The following is a 19,790-nucleotide window of genomic DNA, read 5'->3' on the forward strand; positions in this document are numbered from 1 at the left end:
TCATATCCACTATATACTCAAAACGCCAATAGGCCTAAAGAGACTACTTAGCTTATGTTAAGACCACAACAATTTTATGGGTATATAGACAAAACTTCAAAAAGTATTTTATAAAATAATTCTCAAATCAATGGAAAATGTAAAATTTAGGTTACACACCTTCCAATGGTAAGCCATTTTTAGTGTCTCACACAAGAACCTGCCAAGTCTGCCTGCCTCAAATTCAGTGCAACTGCAGATCATTGGCTGTAATGTTTTAGATATAAGCACCTCTATGTGGTTGACTGTGTTGAAAAATGGGGTCCCTAGAGAATGGAGAGTTTGCACAAACATTGCACAGTAAACTGCATCTGGCATGCTAAAAATGCACCTCGGAAATATGCACCTCTGAAGGAATTCCATGTTAATCTTCAAGGCATCCGGACAAGAACTCAACCAGTTATCCTTCTCTCGAGCAAGTCTTCTAAGAACCGAAGCAACATTTTCTTCGTGCTTCTGGCATTCCAACATCAACCGATCCAACAACTCTTGAATCCTTTCTTTATCCTTCTTCCTTTTGGTTATTGCAGAACTTGAGTTATCAGAGAGTTCTTCCAGAGCCTTCAGAGAAGCATTCTGTTTGGCAATCTCAGACTCATAACGCTGTTTTGGAACATAGAGATCATAGAGTGTGAGCCCCCAAAAAGTAGCATACAGATCAGCAGAGAGGCTATTCCAGGCTTTGGAAGGCAGTATTGATCGGACGGTATCTAGCAGCTCAGACCATCTGTGCACATTAAAATATGTTGAGAACAGAAGGGCTTATGCATAAAGATAGGAATACCAAATCCCAACCAAAATTGAGCTCTGAAATTGAGAATTACGCAATTGGCTTCTGTGTTGATCCAAGGTCCAAAACAGTAGGAAACGAGCATGAAGTATCTGACTCCTTATCAGCACTTGACATATTTGCCTCCTCAACGTCCGAAGGCCAAAACACTTCTGACCCAGTTGAACACTTGTAAAGCCTCATGACAGGCCTATATATTAAGAAAGCAACCTGAGAAATAATAATTTATTGGAATCTAGTGTTAGTTCACAACAACAAGAAAAGCGCAAGTAAGAAAACTGTGATTTAGCATTCAACAAACCAGAATCCATAAGAGTTTCAAACCTCTGGATCCAGGTGGTATGTATGAATTAGTTCATCCAGTGAAGGAACTAATTGGGCATAAGCTGTAGCAGGGGCTACTGCACTGTAAAGGAATTCCACGTACTGAAGGAGGACACCATGACATCTGTCAAACTGCTCACTGACCATCTTAATGTATGGTGCATCTGCATTGATGACAATCCTATAGTAAAAACAGTATATTAGTCATATCAGTAGCAGTTCAAACTATCACACACACATCCAGCCCACGTACTAAAATACATGCTCAACAAAACCATTAATCAGCATGTTACACTACAAACTCTAAATATATCTTTAGTTACCGCCTCCCACACTCCCTCCAACCCTCCCTCTTCTCTAAATTTCAGATACCTTCTCATCTACTGCTCTAATATCTCAGACCTAGATGAGATAACCATGTTAGTATTAGTAAAATTGTTCAGAATCTCACATGGAGCGGTGCTGGGCTATTAGTAATAAAAGAGGAATAGCCAGATTTGGTTCATCTTTAGGAAGCAATGAGTCCCTTAGTCTGTTTGTAGATTTGAGAAGTGCCTGTAACAGAGATGGAAAACATCATATAAGCAGCAGGCTCACAAACTAAAATTTCACTCTGAAATATACCAAGTCATCTGCATCACCTTATTGTTTCTCGTTATTCCAAATGAAGTAGCCTGATATCGAAGTGTCTCACTCCCGGCCATTGCATCAAGCTGCTCCTCTGTCATGTTTTCCGTGAACTGGACATTTGCCATTTGTTGGATAAGCTCCTGTATGCAAGAAATGCTCAGCAGAAAAACCTCCTCTTCTACTTAATTTTAGTAGCAGCAACACAGTTGTTATGCATATATACTTTTGATAAATTATAAAGAACAAAACAAATTTTAAAGAAGCAGGTTGTCCCCATGATGTGTGGTGGTGGTGTTACTAGACCAGGTAACTATGTAATTCCACTCAAAGGAATATGTTGACCTCATAAACTTTTGAATATACACCCTACTTAATAGCTCAAATAGAGCAAAAGCAACACCACACATCAGCCACAGCAAGATGCATCATATTCTCTAGCATTCTGATCTGGTTTTAGAACTTCATTGAATCCAGGTAGTAGCACACGTAACCATTAATGCATCCTATATACCTGAAGAAGAACAAGCTCAATGCCTGTCCCCTTCTTCAGCTGGTTAACAAGGTACTGAAAAAGACCCCTTAGTTCCATTGAAGGGTATTTCTTACACCTGCAGTAAAACAAGTCCAACCAAATTATAAGAACAATGGTGAAGCAAACAATACCACACATATTATGCATCAAGACAAATTAGTCAACTTGTATTCATCGTGAGAAAGACAGATATAACAGTTGAAGCACAAAGAACAAAAGGATATAAACATAGAAACACAAATAGCCGCTCTACAAAAGTCACATCAAATTTAAAGCCCAAAGAAGAAAGATATGTATTCTGCCAGTAGCAGATTGGACCCAATGGTCAAGCCTTTCATCACCACCAAAGGGATGAGACGCACAATATCAATTTTCAAGGGCTACCATCGCAAAAAAAAATTGGCATTAACTGAAGTCATTTGGGTTTTAATATTTACATGTTGACTCTCACACAAGTCAAGTTTATGAGTTGAAGGCATGATTGCTCCATGAAAGTGTGTGATACTTTCACAAAATTACATACTGATTGTTTATTTAACCAAAAATTATTCAAAACACATTAGTATATATGGATATATGGATGCAGTAACATCTGTGTCTATATCTCAATCATGTCCATTCAACAGAATACTGTTTTGACTGATGAAAACTTCACTAGAAAAGAGACCAAGTACAGAAAAAACATAAAGCAGCTAGACATAAGCAGCAAAAGAGAGACCAGCAAGCCAAAACAAGAGGGCAAGCACTAGTAAATGGTGGTCCCTTAAATTTCTAGCTTTCAAGTTGAAAGGGTCCAGAAATCAGTTTTTTTGTTGCTGGTTAGGCAATTCTCCGTTCCCTTCAAAATCATATATAGATTCCACCAGTGTAAATTGTACAGACGTACAAAGGTTGAGATTGCCACCCCTTGAAGTCTGAGACTATGTTTGACTAATCATAATCCGATACATTAGCTAAGGCAGGTGTTTCTGCCAGTCTTGTTGTTCACTGTTCTAGAATCATTTGTTCTCATTATCTACATCTTTGCGTGTAGCATGGAGTAGACTGCTCTGTCTGTTCTCCTCTTTGATCAGTCACTGGCCATTTATTGGAAACGCTCCTCCCGCTGCAAGGCAATGCAGGGCACAAGATTGTTCCATGACCATAGTGAATAAAAACACTGCCAAAATAAGATGGCACTGAAGTGATGGCATCCCAAAGTGAGTGAGTCAGCCAAATCATTCCATGACCTCGGTTTGTCAACATATACTATCTGGAGGGTAATCTCAACAAAATACAGTTGCTTAGGATTTGATGAAGTTACTTGTGTTCTCAAACCATTGGAGAAAAAAAATTCTACAAGTAAGCAACAAACAACATAAAATTATACTTGAGATAAAACATTGCTTTTCTCTTGTTGTGTGTGAATGGCACAAGTAGCAGTTTGACAAGGAAAGCAAGACATACAAGTGACCCCAGAAACAAGCAAGTGACTGAAGCCAATCAGACAAATTAAGACCATCATCTTTTAGCTTCTCCCGTCCACCCTGTGCCAGGCGTTCAATCACAACATATTCCAATACATCGTACTCCAGTTGTGTCAGGTACTTGAAAGCATCTACAACTGGTGTAATCATATCTTTGTATGCTTCAATCTGTAAAGAGAAGTGCCAAAACAGAATGCACCTCAACAGGACAGAAATATTAAACCTAAAAGAATTAATGGGGCATATATATCAAGATTTCAGAACCTGATGAACAATTGTACGAAGTACAGTCATTGGATTAGCATGAGCTAATTTAGCAACCATACGACCCAGCTGCTTTAAATTTTCCTTCGCAAGTCGCTTTAAAATCCTCCGAGTATCCAACTGCAGAATACACACATTGGAGACAAGTGAACCACAGATTCAAAATGCCATTAAAAACCAGAAAATCATTCTTAAATATAAATTTAAAAAAAGCACCATTATGAGTAAGACAAGTTTCATGAGATAAACTGAGAAGGAAATTTGTAAGGAACCGCAACTACAATCATAGATAATTATCTTAAAGCATTCAAACTCACAATCATCCCTGTGATTAGTAGGGAAACAACTTTATATTCACCTAACTAAATCTTAAATCAGGTTCCCCATTTTAATGTTATCCGAATGTAAAAAGTTATCAAACTTCACAAGGCACAAGCCTAGGCGTCTGGTTTTCTACTTTGCAAGAACTCTTTTACTTCATTACAGTATGCAGATCCCCCAAAGCAGATGAAAATCTCTGGCCTATCAAGCACTGCATGTTCACACTTTACAATCATCCAGCAACCAAAAGCATTTGGTTGATCTCTCTGTCCCCGTTAGGGGTCATAACATGTTCACCCTGATTTCATGGAAAAAGAGTTCAAAAAGAGATAATTCTGTTCTCACTATCAATGTGATGGTTTTCAATCAAAACTTTTGTCATCTGTCTTTTTAAATCTTTGATAGTTCACCTTTCAAGTGGACAGAGCATTTGGCCCAGTGGACACACTGGAGGGTTTGAGAGTGAGGTCTAGGATTCAAGTCTTGTGCATAAAACTACATTTACAAGTGTCAACGACCTAAGCAACTTCCTGAGTTTAATACATGAGACAATTTAGAAACTACCTTTGCGGTTTGTCTTGCTGCCAAAACCATTGGAATCCGCTCCTCTTCCTTCCCCCACTCACCATACAACCGATACCGCACCTATCCAGGAAGATGTAAATAGTTATTTAATTTCTATCACAGTGTCCAAACCAAATAGCAAAAGAGTTATTCAGACCTCATAAGGAAGAAGACTCATTAGCTCCCAAATCTCCTGTCCAACTGCAGGATTTGCAGGTATTAACTGCAAAGAAGGGAGTAAACATGTTCCCAGTGCTTCTTCAACTCTCATCCACGCCTCTTTCAGAACAAGACGAGGCTCACGGGTCCCCAAACTCCCCTCACGTACAATAGCACCAGAACCAGAACTAACAAGTTCTTTGGCAGACAGATAGTAACCTCTCAGCACTCTACAGACCTGACAATGTGCACATAGTCAAGCAAGCTATTAGAAAATCACTTTTCAAAAAAAAAAAAAAAGTGAAAGAAAGAAAAAAAAACTGCCATATCAATCCTCTCTACCATTTGCACAACCCAAATTGGAATCTGAAAACAAAAATAACCTTAAAATGAGAAGCTATGAACGAACCTTCTGCAACAGTACAGCAACACGGTGGAGATAAGGTCCAACAGCACCAAGCATCTGGAAGAGATCTTTAGGGAGATCAATGAAACAGCCCATAGGGGATGAGATTTTCAGGTCTGTGCCATTGGAACCAAATCCAGAGGATAACCCAGTGCATTGAAGATGCATTTGACAAAAAACAGCATAAGCGGAAGAGATTGTCCTCTCAATGATCCTAAATGCACAAACACGGTGTGACTTGGAAAGCTAAATAGATGAAAGATTTTTTTTTAGACTGGCCAGAATATTCCCAAACATAAAAGCATATATAGGACCAAACAAAGAAAAGAAGTACAATTTGAACTCATCTACACATTTATAGTTACTACATAACCACCCAAAAACTCCAACAGGTTATTTGATGCAGTCATACAAATATAACAGGATGATATAGATTCTCACTTAAGCAAATTTCCGATTTTCATAAATACAAAAAAACTTTTAAGCTTTTCTGCCCAAGCCATCAATACAGTTGTACTGAGAAGACCAAGGGGTAAGGGAAAACATCAGATGGGCTCCACAGTTTCAATCCAGAAGACTGTTGTGGCAATGATTTGCTAAATGCCGATGATCAAACCATGCATGTGCCAGGCAACTCATTACCATTCAATAAGAAAGGATTTGCATCTACCCTCCCATTTCTTTTTTTAAACAATGAGAAAATATTTAATTAATAAGAACGTCCCTGAGAAGAGAAAATACCAAGTGAACTACAGGACATGAACGAGGACAAAATTTATAAAAAAAAACAAAGAAACAAAAGCAGAAGCAGTGCCAAAGAAATCAATCATGTGGGACAAGGTGTTGCCAAATAGCTCCATCTCTAAACAAGAAATCAAAATGCCACAGCTGCTTCGAGGGTGAGAATCCATGAGATGGTCAGAAGATATGGGTTATGATAAATGGAGAAATTGGATTCAGAGTTGCATCTCTTCAGTCCTATATTCCATTATAATCAATGGGAGCGCATGCGAACACTTCAATGGCACAAGGAGACTTCTTCAATGCGACCTTATTCCGCCCCTCCTGTTTAATATAGCTTCTGAAGGCATTACAAGTCTCTTTCAGCTGGCTAGGGATATAGCATGGCTTCAGCCACTTTTCTCATATGGAAGACTTGATAACCCCATAGTTCAGTTTGCAAATGATATGGTCATCTCTGGTCAAGGCTTAATGGAATTTACTCTTCTTATTAAAGCCTTGCTCAACATATTCAAGTTAGTTTCTAGGCTTAAAATAGACTGGCTCAAAACTATTCCATACCACTTTAATGTTCATCAGCCCGAAGTGGACTCTATGGCTGCTCAGATTGGTTTTTGCACAAGTACTCTTTCAGGAACCCAATCCTTGAGAAGCTCCACACCATGCTATCGACCTGGAAAGGTAAGCTTGTTTCTAAGGCTGGAAGGCTCGCTCTTATTCAGTCCAATTTTTTGGGTATTCTGAGATATTATTTTTCCTTCCTTCACTTTCCAACTAGTGTGGCTAATAACATTGATAAGTTACAAGCAGAACTTCTTATGGAAGGGGTCTTTTAACGATTTTAAACACCATCTAGTGAAGTGGGATGAGGTCCAGACCTAAGAAGAATGATGGATTGGGAATCTGGAGAACTAGAGATACAAATAAGGCTCTTCTCACCAAAATGGTGCTTGAGGATGAACACATTCCCTTCTCTCTTGGGTTTCTTTTGATGCTTGCAAGATGGGAGAACCACATGCGAATTGGTGGCTGGGGGATGCACACCAAGTTAAGACTTTCAACAGTGTGGAGGTACAATCTATCATACATATTTCTGAACACATATTTGTTTCACAGCTAGTAATTGGAGGAAATCTGCTTCCGGTCTATCTTTGGATCAAAGAGCTCCCCCCAAACTTATTTATCCTCGGTTATATTGTTTAGCAAGACATCAGGGTGTTTGTCTCTCTGCCATAAGGTAAATGGTAGCCCTCCAGAACAGTAACTGGACTTCTCACTTCAGACATGAATTCAATGATATTGAAACCGTTGAGGAATTCAATGATATTGAAACCGTTGAGCTAACCAAGGTCTTAGACGAAGCTTTTTTCAAAAGTGAGCAGGAGGATACATCTTATTATGAGTTGATGTCCCTCCACTACTCCTATGTTCTCAGTTTCATCTTATTATGAGAAGTTAACCATTGGACTATCTGCTACATGCCCTGCCACTGCTGCCTGGTCCCTCTTCAGCCCACCTGAGTACACTACATGCAAGGATCCTCATTAGGGACAATCTTATTGAGAGGGGACATCTCTGTCAAGCAACTTGTGTCCACCCTGTGGCTAAATTGAGGAAACTATTTGATCACCTTCTCCTTCACTGCTCATTCTCTTGGAGAATTTGGAGCTTCTTCCTCAACCTCTTCAGCTTGCCCCTTTGTGCCCCCAGCACTTGATGCAACTTCATCTTCATATACTCCAGCAGCCCTTTTCCTGTTTTGAGTTCAGTTATGCTCAAGGTACGTTTTGCCTTTGTTCCTTGAAAGAATTGGGATGAGAGAAATTATAGATGCTTCAGACATCAATCCTCTCCTTGGAAAGCTGTCGCTGCAAAGACCTGGCCTCATCAGATTATGTGGCTATGCTCCCTCAACATTTTTTAGGAATTTAATGCTGGTGTGATCAGAAGCAAATGGGCTGTTGTTCCTAATCTATCTCATAAGCGGACGATGCAAATAGAGCGGAAACCACCTGATATTGGGCTTATTAAACTCAATTTTGAAGGCTCTTCCCTCACAAACCGGGACTTTCTGGTTTTGGTGGAGTTTTTCAAGATTCTACTGGTGCTGTGCTCCCTCCTGTGCCTGCTAGGAAGCAAGTGTACAACCTGAATTTGTACAAATGGCACCATATATTGACTAAGTGAAAGGAGAATGAAGTAAAAGGTCCCTCCAACCCCTTGTTGTTAGGGGTCTGCACCTCTAAATTTTGTTTTTTGTTTCTGGTTCCTTTGTTAATATAATCATCTTTTCTCAAAAAAAAATTAACTGTCTCATATAACCAGTTTCAAAGCTAAAGTGTTTGGTTCTTTTGTAATCAAACTGAAGCAAAAATGGGGAGGAGTGAGATCTCAGCAGTTATAATGAAAAAAAAAAACTAAAATGCATCGTGGATTTGTTTTCTACTATATTTAAGTGGAGTGTGGTGTTTCAAGTTCTATTCCAGTAACAATGACCATGAGCCAGGCTATGCATGTCCTTCTTCAAGTAGCCCACTCCCTCCAAGATTTGCACACTCTGTTTGGACAACTCAGTAGGCTACGTACATTAAAAAAGGGCGGTTCTCCAATTCAGGATCAAAGGCATCGTTTTTCTAGTTATCTTGCTTTAGTAGTTTGTGGTCTTATTTCTTTACTCTCTTCATTGCCCTTTATTTACTCTTACCTATTAGATCAAATAATCTCATAATTGACACAATCAAGCAATAAATAGAACCAATTACAGACTATCACCAATGCAGGGTAACAAGTAACATATTCAGGCCTCAACTCAGATGACGACAATTAAGGATTCAGAAAATACCTAAATAAAGCCTCACAAATTTGAACATGAGCAACAGGATTAAGAGGGTATAAGCGTTCAAACAAAATGTGTGCATGATACCTGAAAAAAAGTCACAGAAGTAATTGAGTTACAAATTCAAAAAATAAAAATTAAAGAATTACTAAAATAATTAAAATTTCCACGCTCAAATAACAAATAACCAGCAGCAGTGGTTTTTTTTTAAATGATCCAGCAGCAGTGGTTTGGTTATCATTACTCCAAAAATTAAAAAGTATATAACTTTTCACAGCATAATTCATGTGATACAACGTGATGCACAAGGGCTATCAACTGAAGAGAAAATCAAGTATTTCTGATCCACTTTAAAATTCAACAGTAGAAACCTACCAGTCATCCACAGCAAGAAATCCATAGAGCAAACCGAGGCTCTGGTTATTCTCAAGCTCAGAAGAACGCTCCATGACAGCCTCATTTTCCATATCCAGGGCAGCAAACAGATCTATCGTCACATCTCCTTGTTTTTCTTCATCCATTAAATCTTTTCCGGTAGCAGCAAGATTAATTTTGCCAATTTTGTTTACCTGCAAAATGACATGTGTTGGCTTAAGTTATGCAGTAGAAACCAACAGCTAATGAAAGCATCCCAGAAGGCTCATGACAGACAAAAGTTTGGAAATACATCATCTCTAGCAAAGATTAACAATGAGTTCAGAACCTGCTGTAGTAAACTTCCCAATCATTGCTTACTTTTGAGCTAAGTACAGCAAGAACTATTCCTAATATTTGAGGAAAAAGAAATCATTAAATGATACAAAAGTATAAGAACTCATGATTACCAACATATGATCATATGTTTTCATTGCTTTCATAAGACCTCTAATTATATGTTTGTATGTTTTATTTACAAGCATATATATATATAGTCTTTGAGAAGGGAAAAAGCATAAATATGCATATATGTGACCTATCTGAGGTGCAACCAGGCCGAGTCCTACAAATCCAAATCCAAGTCAAAAGCAACCTTCTCGGTGGTACTCAATGTTGCTGATTTTCCTTGTTTTGGGCTCTCTGCCCCCCGTGCTCCTGCTTTTTCATAATTAAATTTTGTGCTGTTTCTGCAAAGGGAGTACAAGTCCTATACAAGGTGTCAGGCAGACACCAATCACCACAAACTAGAAAACCATGAAGGATGTATTTGACATTTTATCCTCGTCCCAAGTTAATAAAACAGGGGTTGACCCATAGTGGTAAGCAGGATGAAGGACAAGGACAAGGTCAAGCCCCATTGACGGCTTAGTTACATTCAAGAAGAAATCAAAGGCATTTTAAGGCCGTATATTGTTTTGTTCAGTACACATTAAGGGCTGTGAATTCAATGGCAGATGCATTAGCTAAAGAGGGCATTGCATGCCCATCCCTTGTAATCGGAGTCTCATCTCCTTTGCAGTTTGAGGAGTCCCTAGTATCATACCGTACTAGTAAATGCATTAGCATAATAAAAACATTCACCATTTCAAACAAAATAGAAATCAGGGGTTGATCACTGTCCTTCTTCGCTGCAGAACTCTTTGTTTTTTTTCCCTTATTTTTCAACTAATACCCCTCTTTTTATTCTTTTATAGTCTTTGTAGGAGATTCCTACATCCACCTTCCTTTTGTGTATGATGTATTTTTCCCTTTTTTGTGTACCTTTTACTATATGGTGGCACCATCAGATGAAGTTCTCAGATGCAAGATCAAGGCCTCATCTAAAGAATCATTTAGATGTGTTAGGCTACTTTCAGGTTTTCTCCACACCAAATTCAAAATATGGAACTCCTTGATGAATCATGCCCTCAATATAAGTTCGCCGAATGTATCAAAGGAAAATTGAATTACTTTCTATTAAACAGAGAGAATCTTATGAAAACAAAGAGCACTTTCACTTGGCTCAAAAGAAGTTGATAAAAACACAAAAAAATTTCTCACTTTAGCTTTCAAGGGAAGAGCACCTTATCACTAAATGGTCAGCTTGTTAAAGATGCCTCCTTTTTCTACAAGTTTGAAACTCTTTTTATATCATTCTAAAACAATTTTCCAGGTTGCCCCCAAGCTGATAATGCTACCTTTTCAAACTTACCCATCTTGTGTTGCCCAATGCCTAGAAGTCTATCAGTAGGTTTTTTTCAACAAATCATTTACAGTTGAGGAAGGCAAATCGCTATCAATACCATGCCATCAGACAAAAAAGCCTGATCCAAATGGCTTTTGAAATAACTCCTATAAGGTCAAGTGGAGTCTCCAGCCAGAAATCATGATGATATTTGACAACCTTCTTAAAAAATGAGAAATGCGGCACTTCATTGTTGTAGTCCATAAAAAAGAAGGTGCTTCTCAAACTCTTGAATTGAGACCAATTAGTCTTGATCTTGAATCCTAGCAAATTAATTTTCGGATTCCTGCCACTTGTCTTACAACCCTTCCCCATTCAATCTTCATCCCGTAACAAACTGCATCCTTAAAAGGGAGTAAATTTCTTAAATGAGCAATTTCTGCTTGCACACTTTAAAATCACTTTGATACAAGCCCTGCACCTAAAGGCACAAACTCGAAAGCAGGGTGAACTGGTCGAATTTTCTGCAATCATAATGAAAATACCCTACTCTCTTTTTTTCCCTGTGGTGTTTCCGACTACATTGACTGCAATCTGTGCTTCCACCCAAGGGCTGTGCACCCCTTTAATGCCCATTCTCTATCCCTCAATGCTGATAATGCAGTTGCTGGCCTAGATACAGAAGGAAATGATACTGAGCTTCTTACTGTTATTCGCCCCTATTCAAGAACCAGTTGCTCGTAATTTTTATTATTCTGTTGTGCTTTTAGGCCATGCCACTTTCTGGCTTTTGGCCTTCCTTGCATTTTTTCTGTTGCTCAATACAATCCTCATCTTTCAAAAAGAATTGCATAAAATATGATTGATTACAAGCTTGAATACGGCAGTTCACAAAACAGGATACATGTAATTAGTTCAATACATTACAGAAACATTTTTTACCATGTTTTTGTTACAGTATTTTCTTAGGCTTCAATCACACTGTCAACTTTAATTTCCAACAGGTGAAATGACTACATTCATGCCTCACAGAAATATGATACCATATTTTCAAAGACAACATACCTCATCAAACCGCTTTGCTGAAAATGCCTCATAATGCTCAAATGCCTCATCATCCTTTGGTAGTAAATGAGCATATCTGCCATATGCAAGTAACATTAAATGAGAACTGTCATTGAATACATTATCTTGTGAAAAAACTGCAGTTTCTAAGGATTGAATTGTAAACATGCAACAAGAATACATCCAAGACCAAGCAATTTTTAACCATGGTAACAATGACGATGAGATGACCAAGCCAAAAACAATATGCATAAAGGTCTCACACCTTGCCAGAATTGTCCAGTTCATAGGTGCAGATGCATGACAATTCTATAATACATGAAAGGAGTTCAACTCTTTCATATGCTTAAGAAATGTAGAAAATCAAAGGTGGAATTGGCCACCTTCCCCACTAAACCCCTCACTGTAGTGCACAAACACAGAGACAAGGTAATAGTACACTAGCGTCATTCAAAAAAAAAAAAAACAAAAAAAACAATGGATCTACTGCTTGCTACATGTAATATTTTGACAAAAAATACTCAACAGATATGTGTGCAAACTTTAAAAAAAATCCACCAGTAAAAGGTTATGTTAATAATAGAAATTTTTTTTTTCTTTTTTTTTTTTAACAACGGAGATACAATTAAAAGAAAGAAGATTACATACAAGCCATGAAACCAGCCAAAAAAGAGGAAGGACAAGGATACAACTTCAATAACGAGATAACAAGGGAGAGTAGGTCTAGTGGTGCATCGATAAGGACAGTCTTCATCATTCATTATAGGTTGAGAGACAGCAAAGAAATGGAGAAAAGCTATATATAGCATGGATAGAAGTGGTGAGGGAAACCTAAAGAAAGAAGAATTTACAGATAGCTTGAAAATAGTTTTAATAAAGCTGTGATGATGATGATATATTAGAATAACTACTGACTAAATTATTTTGTTCCAAATTCAATCCCAGTCTGTAAAACAAATTCTGTCGGAAAATTTTAGAAATGTATCAAGCAAAAATTTTCACAACCCCGCTAAACTTTCTTAGGGAGAAGAGGTAAGTGTGTGGACCAAAACCTATGAATGCTGCCAGAGAACCCATGACACACAAGGACAAAACATCAGAAAAAAAAAGCATGTTTCTCCTTCTGAAGATCCTTTACAACTCATATCCATTATCTTGAGCAATCTGACACACCACTCCATTCCACAAAATCAATGGGGATAAAAAAGGCTAGTTATAACACAAGGATTATGCATACCATGTTCTCCAGATTAAAAATAACAAATAACTCAATTTAGCAGAAAATATCCAATGCAACTTTAACATCAAAGAGTGATAGTAGCACCAGTAGAACCATAGAGGTTATGGCAAGTAAAAAAATAAGATTCAGAACAGACATGACGATGGAAGGAACTACAGCAAGATAGTAGCACCAGTAGGATTTTGTTTTTTCTTAATGTTGGTAACACATGAAAAAGCCCAATCCTAGTGGGACTTAAAACCCAAGACTCACATGGGCAAAACTTCGAATGTCGCCATTGAGGCAAAGAGCATTCACTGTAGCACTTTGATTTTATAATACAAAAAGTAAATAGCAAATAAAGAAAATGATAATGTAAACTAGAAGATAAAGAATCCAAAAGTGTCAAAAGTAATTTATTTTTTCAACTAGACTCATTTGCAAGAGCCATCATCCTTCAACATGCACAGCTTTACCCACTCTGACTCCCTTTCTCTTCTAGTACACCTATCTATCTCCATCTAGAGAAGTATCTACCTACTGTCCAAAATTGTTAGTGAACCATCCTATCAAACATGCCAGAGGAGGTAAACCAGGCATTAACCTAACAAACACCTTGATTTGCTAGAAAGCATCACTTGCATGAACTACCTGCATACACTGAAAATCATATTGCAATATAAGTGTGATAGATACAGATGTATCTCCTAATGGTCTGCAATTTTTATTTTATTTTGGAAGATGAAATGATTTGAAAATTTTTAAAATACTGAATGAAGCAACTAAATGAACAATGTGACCTGCCAGTTAATATGTTCACCTCAAACCCAGCTATTCACATGTCACGTTGTTTGAACAAATAATAATCATAAGAAAAGGAGGAAACTCTATTATTTACAACATGAGGAAGATCTTAGTCAGCAGGCAATCATTCTACACCCAGCTCTAGGTTCACCCAAGTGTTAAGATATCCACATAACATTATTGAAGACCATTCCCTTTTTTGAGTGAAGACCATTCAATCAGTTTCCATAAGAGTAGAAGGTTTAGCTGTCTCACATTATTAATAGATCAAGAACACCTAACATAAGCCCACCTGCTGAAGATGTGGGATACCAGAATATTCTTCTTATTTAGTTGCACCACCCACAGTTATCTTTTTTATTTGAAGATGAGTACAGAAAAAAGGAAATTAAAAAACAGGAATCAGAAATTTAATATAAAAATTTTAAAAACTGACCAACAGAAATAAATAAATAAAAAGCACATTGTTGCTAATATCAATTGAAAACAAAAGCAAACACAGAACTATGCAGAAACTGGCATAAAATCATTAACTAAAAAAGACCATCATTGAGAATACATCAAAATTCTCGCCTTGGGGTCACAATTAACACTTTGAGAAACCACCAGATACATATATTAAGCTGGATACAGTAGCCAATGGCAGAATGCATGTATCGTACAGCACAAAATACCCTCTTAGCTCAAGTCCTCTACTCAATAAATTAACACTCATCCTGAGTTCCGCCCCCTTTCCTTCAGAAGGCATGTTTTGAATGTACACTGGATACAGCAACCAACTACAGGAAACATAAATAACACATTACGGAGTACCAAATCATTGCAGTTGCAGAGTCGAAACCTTTCATCAATGAAATCAACATCCGTGGCTTCTGCCTCCTCCAAAGTCCTCCAAGAAGGCCCTTTCTGAAACCCGCAACCACCGGTCCCAAGCAAATATAAAGAAACACCAAACATGTCCATATGAAAAGAATCTTGTCCAGAGCAGGAAGTATGCTCCTTATATCTTCTTCATGAACATGAGAAATTCCATACATTCATTTGATCTCATGAAGTAAATTCATTAGCATCACTCAGTCGTCTAAGACTTGTTCATTGATCCAAGTATAATCAGCCGTGGAGGAGCCATAGTCATCAACAGGTAAAACCAATGGTACTCACAGACCTCTATATTGTGTTTGGGATAGTGGGTGATTCCAGCAGGTCCTTTCCTGGAGCTTGTTTCTTCTACAAAAGCAAAGTAAAGCAGCTCCTGTATGGGTGTTAATCTCTTTTCACTAGCGAGTCAAGTACAACCTTTACATACTGAAAAGGCTCAACCAAATCATTGTAAAGCACCAATTCCATAGCAGTGGTATCTGTGGTAACATCCCCACCTATAATATTTTGTATCCCTATGCATTGGCAAGCATAGGTGACATGCAAGAAATCATTGTTCGAAGATGACATACCCAAACACAAGACTTAAAGATTTTCACTCTCTTTGGGCCTAATCCCTGAATCAGAAGCATCCAGGACTTAAGTATCCTGCTCCTTAGCCGACAGATGTCTTCAGTTACACAATAAATCTTCTTTCACATAATGCCTAAAATAGAGAGATAATCTAAGAGGGTGAACAATCAGGAGTCTCTTAGAACCAAACATCACAATGCAGTCAATAGCAACCATCTGTATGAAACAAGTATGCCATCAATCCTAAGCGAGATCGACCACATTCACAATTCTGAAGAGTAATCCCAACCAAACCTCAATAAACAAGTCTTCCACTATTTCAAGGCCCAACACCTCCGACATGCACTAAAATTAGGCAGAAATAACTGATCTACAAAATAATATTTGCAATCAAGATGTGTGGATCTTCTTCATGGATTACTTGCCAAAAGTGCAAAATTAAAGCTTGAGAAGGGTTAAGCGCCAGATAACTGCTAACTAGAAACAAATTCTTCTAGAATGTGTGCAGTCAAATGGAGTGTAACACAAGAGCAAGCTTGATTCCACCTCCTCACTGTCAATAACAGAGAACTTGCCAATATATAAAGCAGAAGAAGGTTCCCCGCTTGAATGGACATCAATCACAACCAACAAAATAAGGCAGATAAAAAAAGTCAAAACAGAGAAAACAATGACGCAACTCACATGCTATCAAGATCAATAAAATCTGATTTGACTAGCAGCGCTGCCAGCTGATAAAGGCCAGAAGGTAAAGGTTGATTCACATCCATACGCTGATAATACTGGAACTTAAAACCGAGAATTTGAGCAGCATGAGACTGTAAAACACATAAAACAACAGGTATTCAAAATCTTTTCTTCAACAAAAAAATTACAGGCACAAAAAGATGCAAAAGGAGGATTGAGTGGAATGCAAGCATTAATGCTAAATGGAATCACAAATTAAACATTGTGTACCTTCGGAAAAATAGGTATCAGGTCCAAAAAAATTCTGTTGCCTGGCTGAAGTTCGAAACACTCTAAAACCTGATGTGTTTTTACAGCAGAACAGTAAAAGATCCATTAATTGTGTACCATGAAGTAAAGATTTCTTGAATCTAGTAACAGAAAAGACCCTAAATTTCCTCCAATACTATAAATATGAATGACATGCATGATGATCCAACAATTGGAATTGTCTACCACCTAATAGACCATGCCTCAAAAAGCATGCAGACATAAAAGTTCTTCTACAATCAGTTTAACATTTATTCAACAGCAGTTCATTTTCCATTCCAGCTTTGGATAATGTCTATTAGCAGACCAATAAAGCAAACCAGAATCTTCCAAATGCATAGGACTCAGATTTATTTAGCTATAACACATTCATGCGAAGCCAGCTTAATGGTGAGAACACAAAATGAACATGTATTGCATCGGTCACATATATAAGAAAGATTGTCATCTCAAAGAACTGGAGGAATTTAAATTTGACTGGACATCCCTAAGGAAATTGAAAAATAACAAACTTGGGAGGATTAAAGAGGAAGAAAGAGAGAAAATTGAGAAGAAGAGAATTGGAGAAGAAGCAGTAGTGTGCTGCGTTGGGATCAGCCTCAAAACTCAAGCCTGACCCTTTTTTATTTCACTTAAGTGAGTTTTTTTTTTATTTCACTTAAGTGAGTTACACCAAAAGAACAAGAATGCCCCTAAGTACAAAAAGTCTTATAACTCAATCTATACACATCAGAATTTTATGAGGTTTGAAATACAAACACATGATAAGTAGCCCAACATACTGAAACCATATGCCATCCATATGAGATGATGAAATGACCAAACTACCCCTGCACCAGTATTTTAACAGAAATAATCAGAGAAAAGGAACTTACTATGTCAAAAACACGATTTGGGTCAAGGTCAAAGTGTCCGATTAGCGACTGCACAAGATATCAAACCAAAGTATGTCCATTAAGCAAATCAAAAAGATATAAATAAATTTTGAAGTAACCTGGAAGTAGATCAAACCTTAATTGTGCTGATGAATACTGTTGATAAATACTGGGAAGAAGTTTCTGAACAACTTTGACAGAGAAGTGTAATCTATAAAGTCCAATAAAATAGAAACAGTAAGAAAAAAAAAAGCTAATCAATACAAACTGATCACTAGGTTAGTGTTATTCTACTCACCCCTTAAACAAACTCAAACTGATTCCTTCACAAGGATTTACCTAGAACATAAGAATCCTAACAGACCAAAAAGATATCTCACTGTACTATAAATTTGTTAGGCATTAAGTTTGACATGTTACATGCATACACTTCTCTTCCTAAAAAAAAAATTAAAAAAAAAAAAAAGACAACTGAGTAATCACTGTTATATCAATTTTTTTGAACACCAAATTTTGCACACAAATTCACATTGACGGCACATGCAGTCAAGAACCATTTCTTTTTACTTTATAGATGAAATTGGTAATCACAAATGGGTGGCCAGGGTTACAAGTTTTTGCAGCAGCTGAGACAGGCACTGTCAACTTTCACCAACATCAAGAAAGTAGGCTTCAACTGATCGTTCCTGTCCCCTCTGCGGTGTATGCGATGAGACAGTCCAGCATGTTCTCTTACATTGTGGATTTTTTTTGGCAAGTCTGGATGAAGATTGGGCTCCAAATGGGGCTTCATCAGGACATCTTCAGCACCTATGAGATGGTTAGGGGGATCCTTCTTCCTCGGTTGGGCAAATTAATTCTTTCAGCATGTCTTGCGCATGTCCCTAGGTGCATATGGCTCAAACGGAATAAGTAGAGATTCAACTCCAAAGCTAGCACCCCAAACAATACGGCTTCACATGTTGTGGGCCTTATCTCGAGCTGGTTACATACCAAAAAGGAGTTTGTCACTCTATCAGGTGTTTCCCTTATGGAAAACTAGAGTTTGATCGCTCATATGGCAGGCCCTTGCAGGACTCCGGTTATGGCCATCTGGAATCTTCCCCCTTGCGACTACATCAAACTCAATTTTGATAGTAGTGCTATTGGTTGTCCTGGGCCGGTTGGAGCAAGTGGTGTTTTCAGATGCAATAATGGAGACCCTACTTTTTCTTATGCTGGGTCGGTGGGCATTGCTGATTCAAATACTGTTGAAGTAAGTGTTCTTCTATTCGGCCTCTGAATCTTCAAGGAACGTCTCCATGGCAAGCTAATTATTGAAGGTGACTCAAAGACTAATCATCAGTTGGTGTACAAAAAATAGCTCCCCCTCCCCCCCCCCCCCCCCCCCCCCCCTTGGCCCCACTGGCCTGTCACCGATTGTATTGCTGACATTGTGTTATCTATTCATTATAATTGGAATCTCATTCCTAGATCAGCCAACTTTTTGGCTGATAAATTAGCTAAACTCGGAACTTCCCAGCAATCTCTCATTGTTTGGGAAGGTTTCCCCCCTTTGTAATTTGCTCTCTTGAGCTTATGTCTTAATAAAATTCAACATCATTTCAAAAAAAAAAAAAGTTGGCTTCAAAAGTTGACCACTATTCACCTTTTTCCATCATCAACTCTCATCTCATGTACGTAATCTTTCAAAGAAACACAATAAAGAATCAACAAAAGCTACCTCCAATACCACAATGCTTGATAGAGCAAAATCTTCCCCTTATTTTTTACTTATGTTCAATAGAGAAAACCATCCACTTGAATGTGAATCAGCACGAAACACACATTACTCACTCTTTCTATTGCCTTGAATCCATCCTAACCTCAAATCTCTTACCAAATAAAACTCATAAGTTGCAGTAAAATTTTCAAGCCCAAACCAACAACGATTCTGAACCAAGATCTTCATTGCTCTCATATAAAAATTTTCAGAAAAAAATATGCTCCAACAATTTCAGTGAATGCTCTTTCAGGTTGGTGATTGAGAAAGCAATTCATTTAGTGTCGTCTTGATTCAGTTAACAAACAGTTTTTAAGGATTATAATGGATCCATGTTGAAAAAAAACTGGAGAAGTATTGCTGACTGCTGCCTTCACAAGCCTACACAAATTGAGTAAATCACCTCCCTCATATTGATCACCTCAAATCAAATTTTGATGGAATTTCCAAAGGCAATTCTGGCCT

The 19,790-nt window shown here is 37.8% G+C and overlaps 1 protein-coding gene across 4 annotated transcripts in view; it reads right to left on the minus strand.

Annotated features, from left to right (window-relative positions):
* The window catches only part of LOC137958389 (THO complex subunit 2-like), a 47,105-nt gene that overhangs the window by 20,834 nt on the left and 6,481 nt on the right, over nucleotides 1–19,790 (minus strand). For all 4 annotated transcript variants that reach the window (XM_068805375.1, XM_068805374.1, XM_068805373.1 and 1 more), the window contains 18 exons: nucleotides 17,700–17,774; nucleotides 17,564–17,611; nucleotides 16,650–16,718; nucleotides 16,377–16,510; nucleotides 12,218–12,293; nucleotides 9,448–9,641; nucleotides 9,079–9,159; nucleotides 5,499–5,709; nucleotides 5,088–5,327; nucleotides 4,931–5,011; nucleotides 4,046–4,165; nucleotides 3,762–3,949; nucleotides 2,295–2,391; nucleotides 1,795–1,923; nucleotides 1,605–1,708; nucleotides 1,154–1,334; nucleotides 864–1,039; nucleotides 160–766 (listed from right to left, as the gene is read on the minus strand). In XM_068805375.1, coding sequence (XP_068661476.1) covers nucleotides 160–766; nucleotides 864–1,039; nucleotides 1,154–1,334; nucleotides 1,605–1,708; nucleotides 1,795–1,923; nucleotides 2,295–2,391; nucleotides 3,762–3,949; nucleotides 4,046–4,165; nucleotides 4,931–5,011; nucleotides 5,088–5,327; nucleotides 5,499–5,709; nucleotides 9,079–9,159; nucleotides 9,448–9,641; nucleotides 12,218–12,293; nucleotides 16,377–16,510; nucleotides 16,650–16,718; nucleotides 17,564–17,611; nucleotides 17,700–17,774 — 2,811 coding nt within the window. The remainder of the gene's footprint in view (nucleotides 1–159; nucleotides 767–863; nucleotides 1,040–1,153; nucleotides 1,335–1,604; nucleotides 1,709–1,794; nucleotides 1,924–2,294; nucleotides 2,392–3,761; nucleotides 3,950–4,045; nucleotides 4,166–4,930; nucleotides 5,012–5,087; nucleotides 5,328–5,498; nucleotides 5,710–9,078; nucleotides 9,160–9,447; nucleotides 9,642–12,217; nucleotides 12,294–16,376; nucleotides 16,511–16,649; nucleotides 16,719–17,563; nucleotides 17,612–17,699; nucleotides 17,775–19,790) is intronic.

This window comes from Aristolochia californica, unplaced genomic scaffold, assembly GCF_029961685.1.
Source record: "Aristolochia californica isolate CCGP_79_NKW_82.1479 unplaced genomic scaffold, dmAriCali1.0.hap1 SCAF_3, whole genome shotgun sequence".
NCBI classification, from domain to species: Eukaryota; Viridiplantae; Streptophyta; class Magnoliopsida; order Piperales; family Aristolochiaceae; genus Aristolochia; species Aristolochia californica.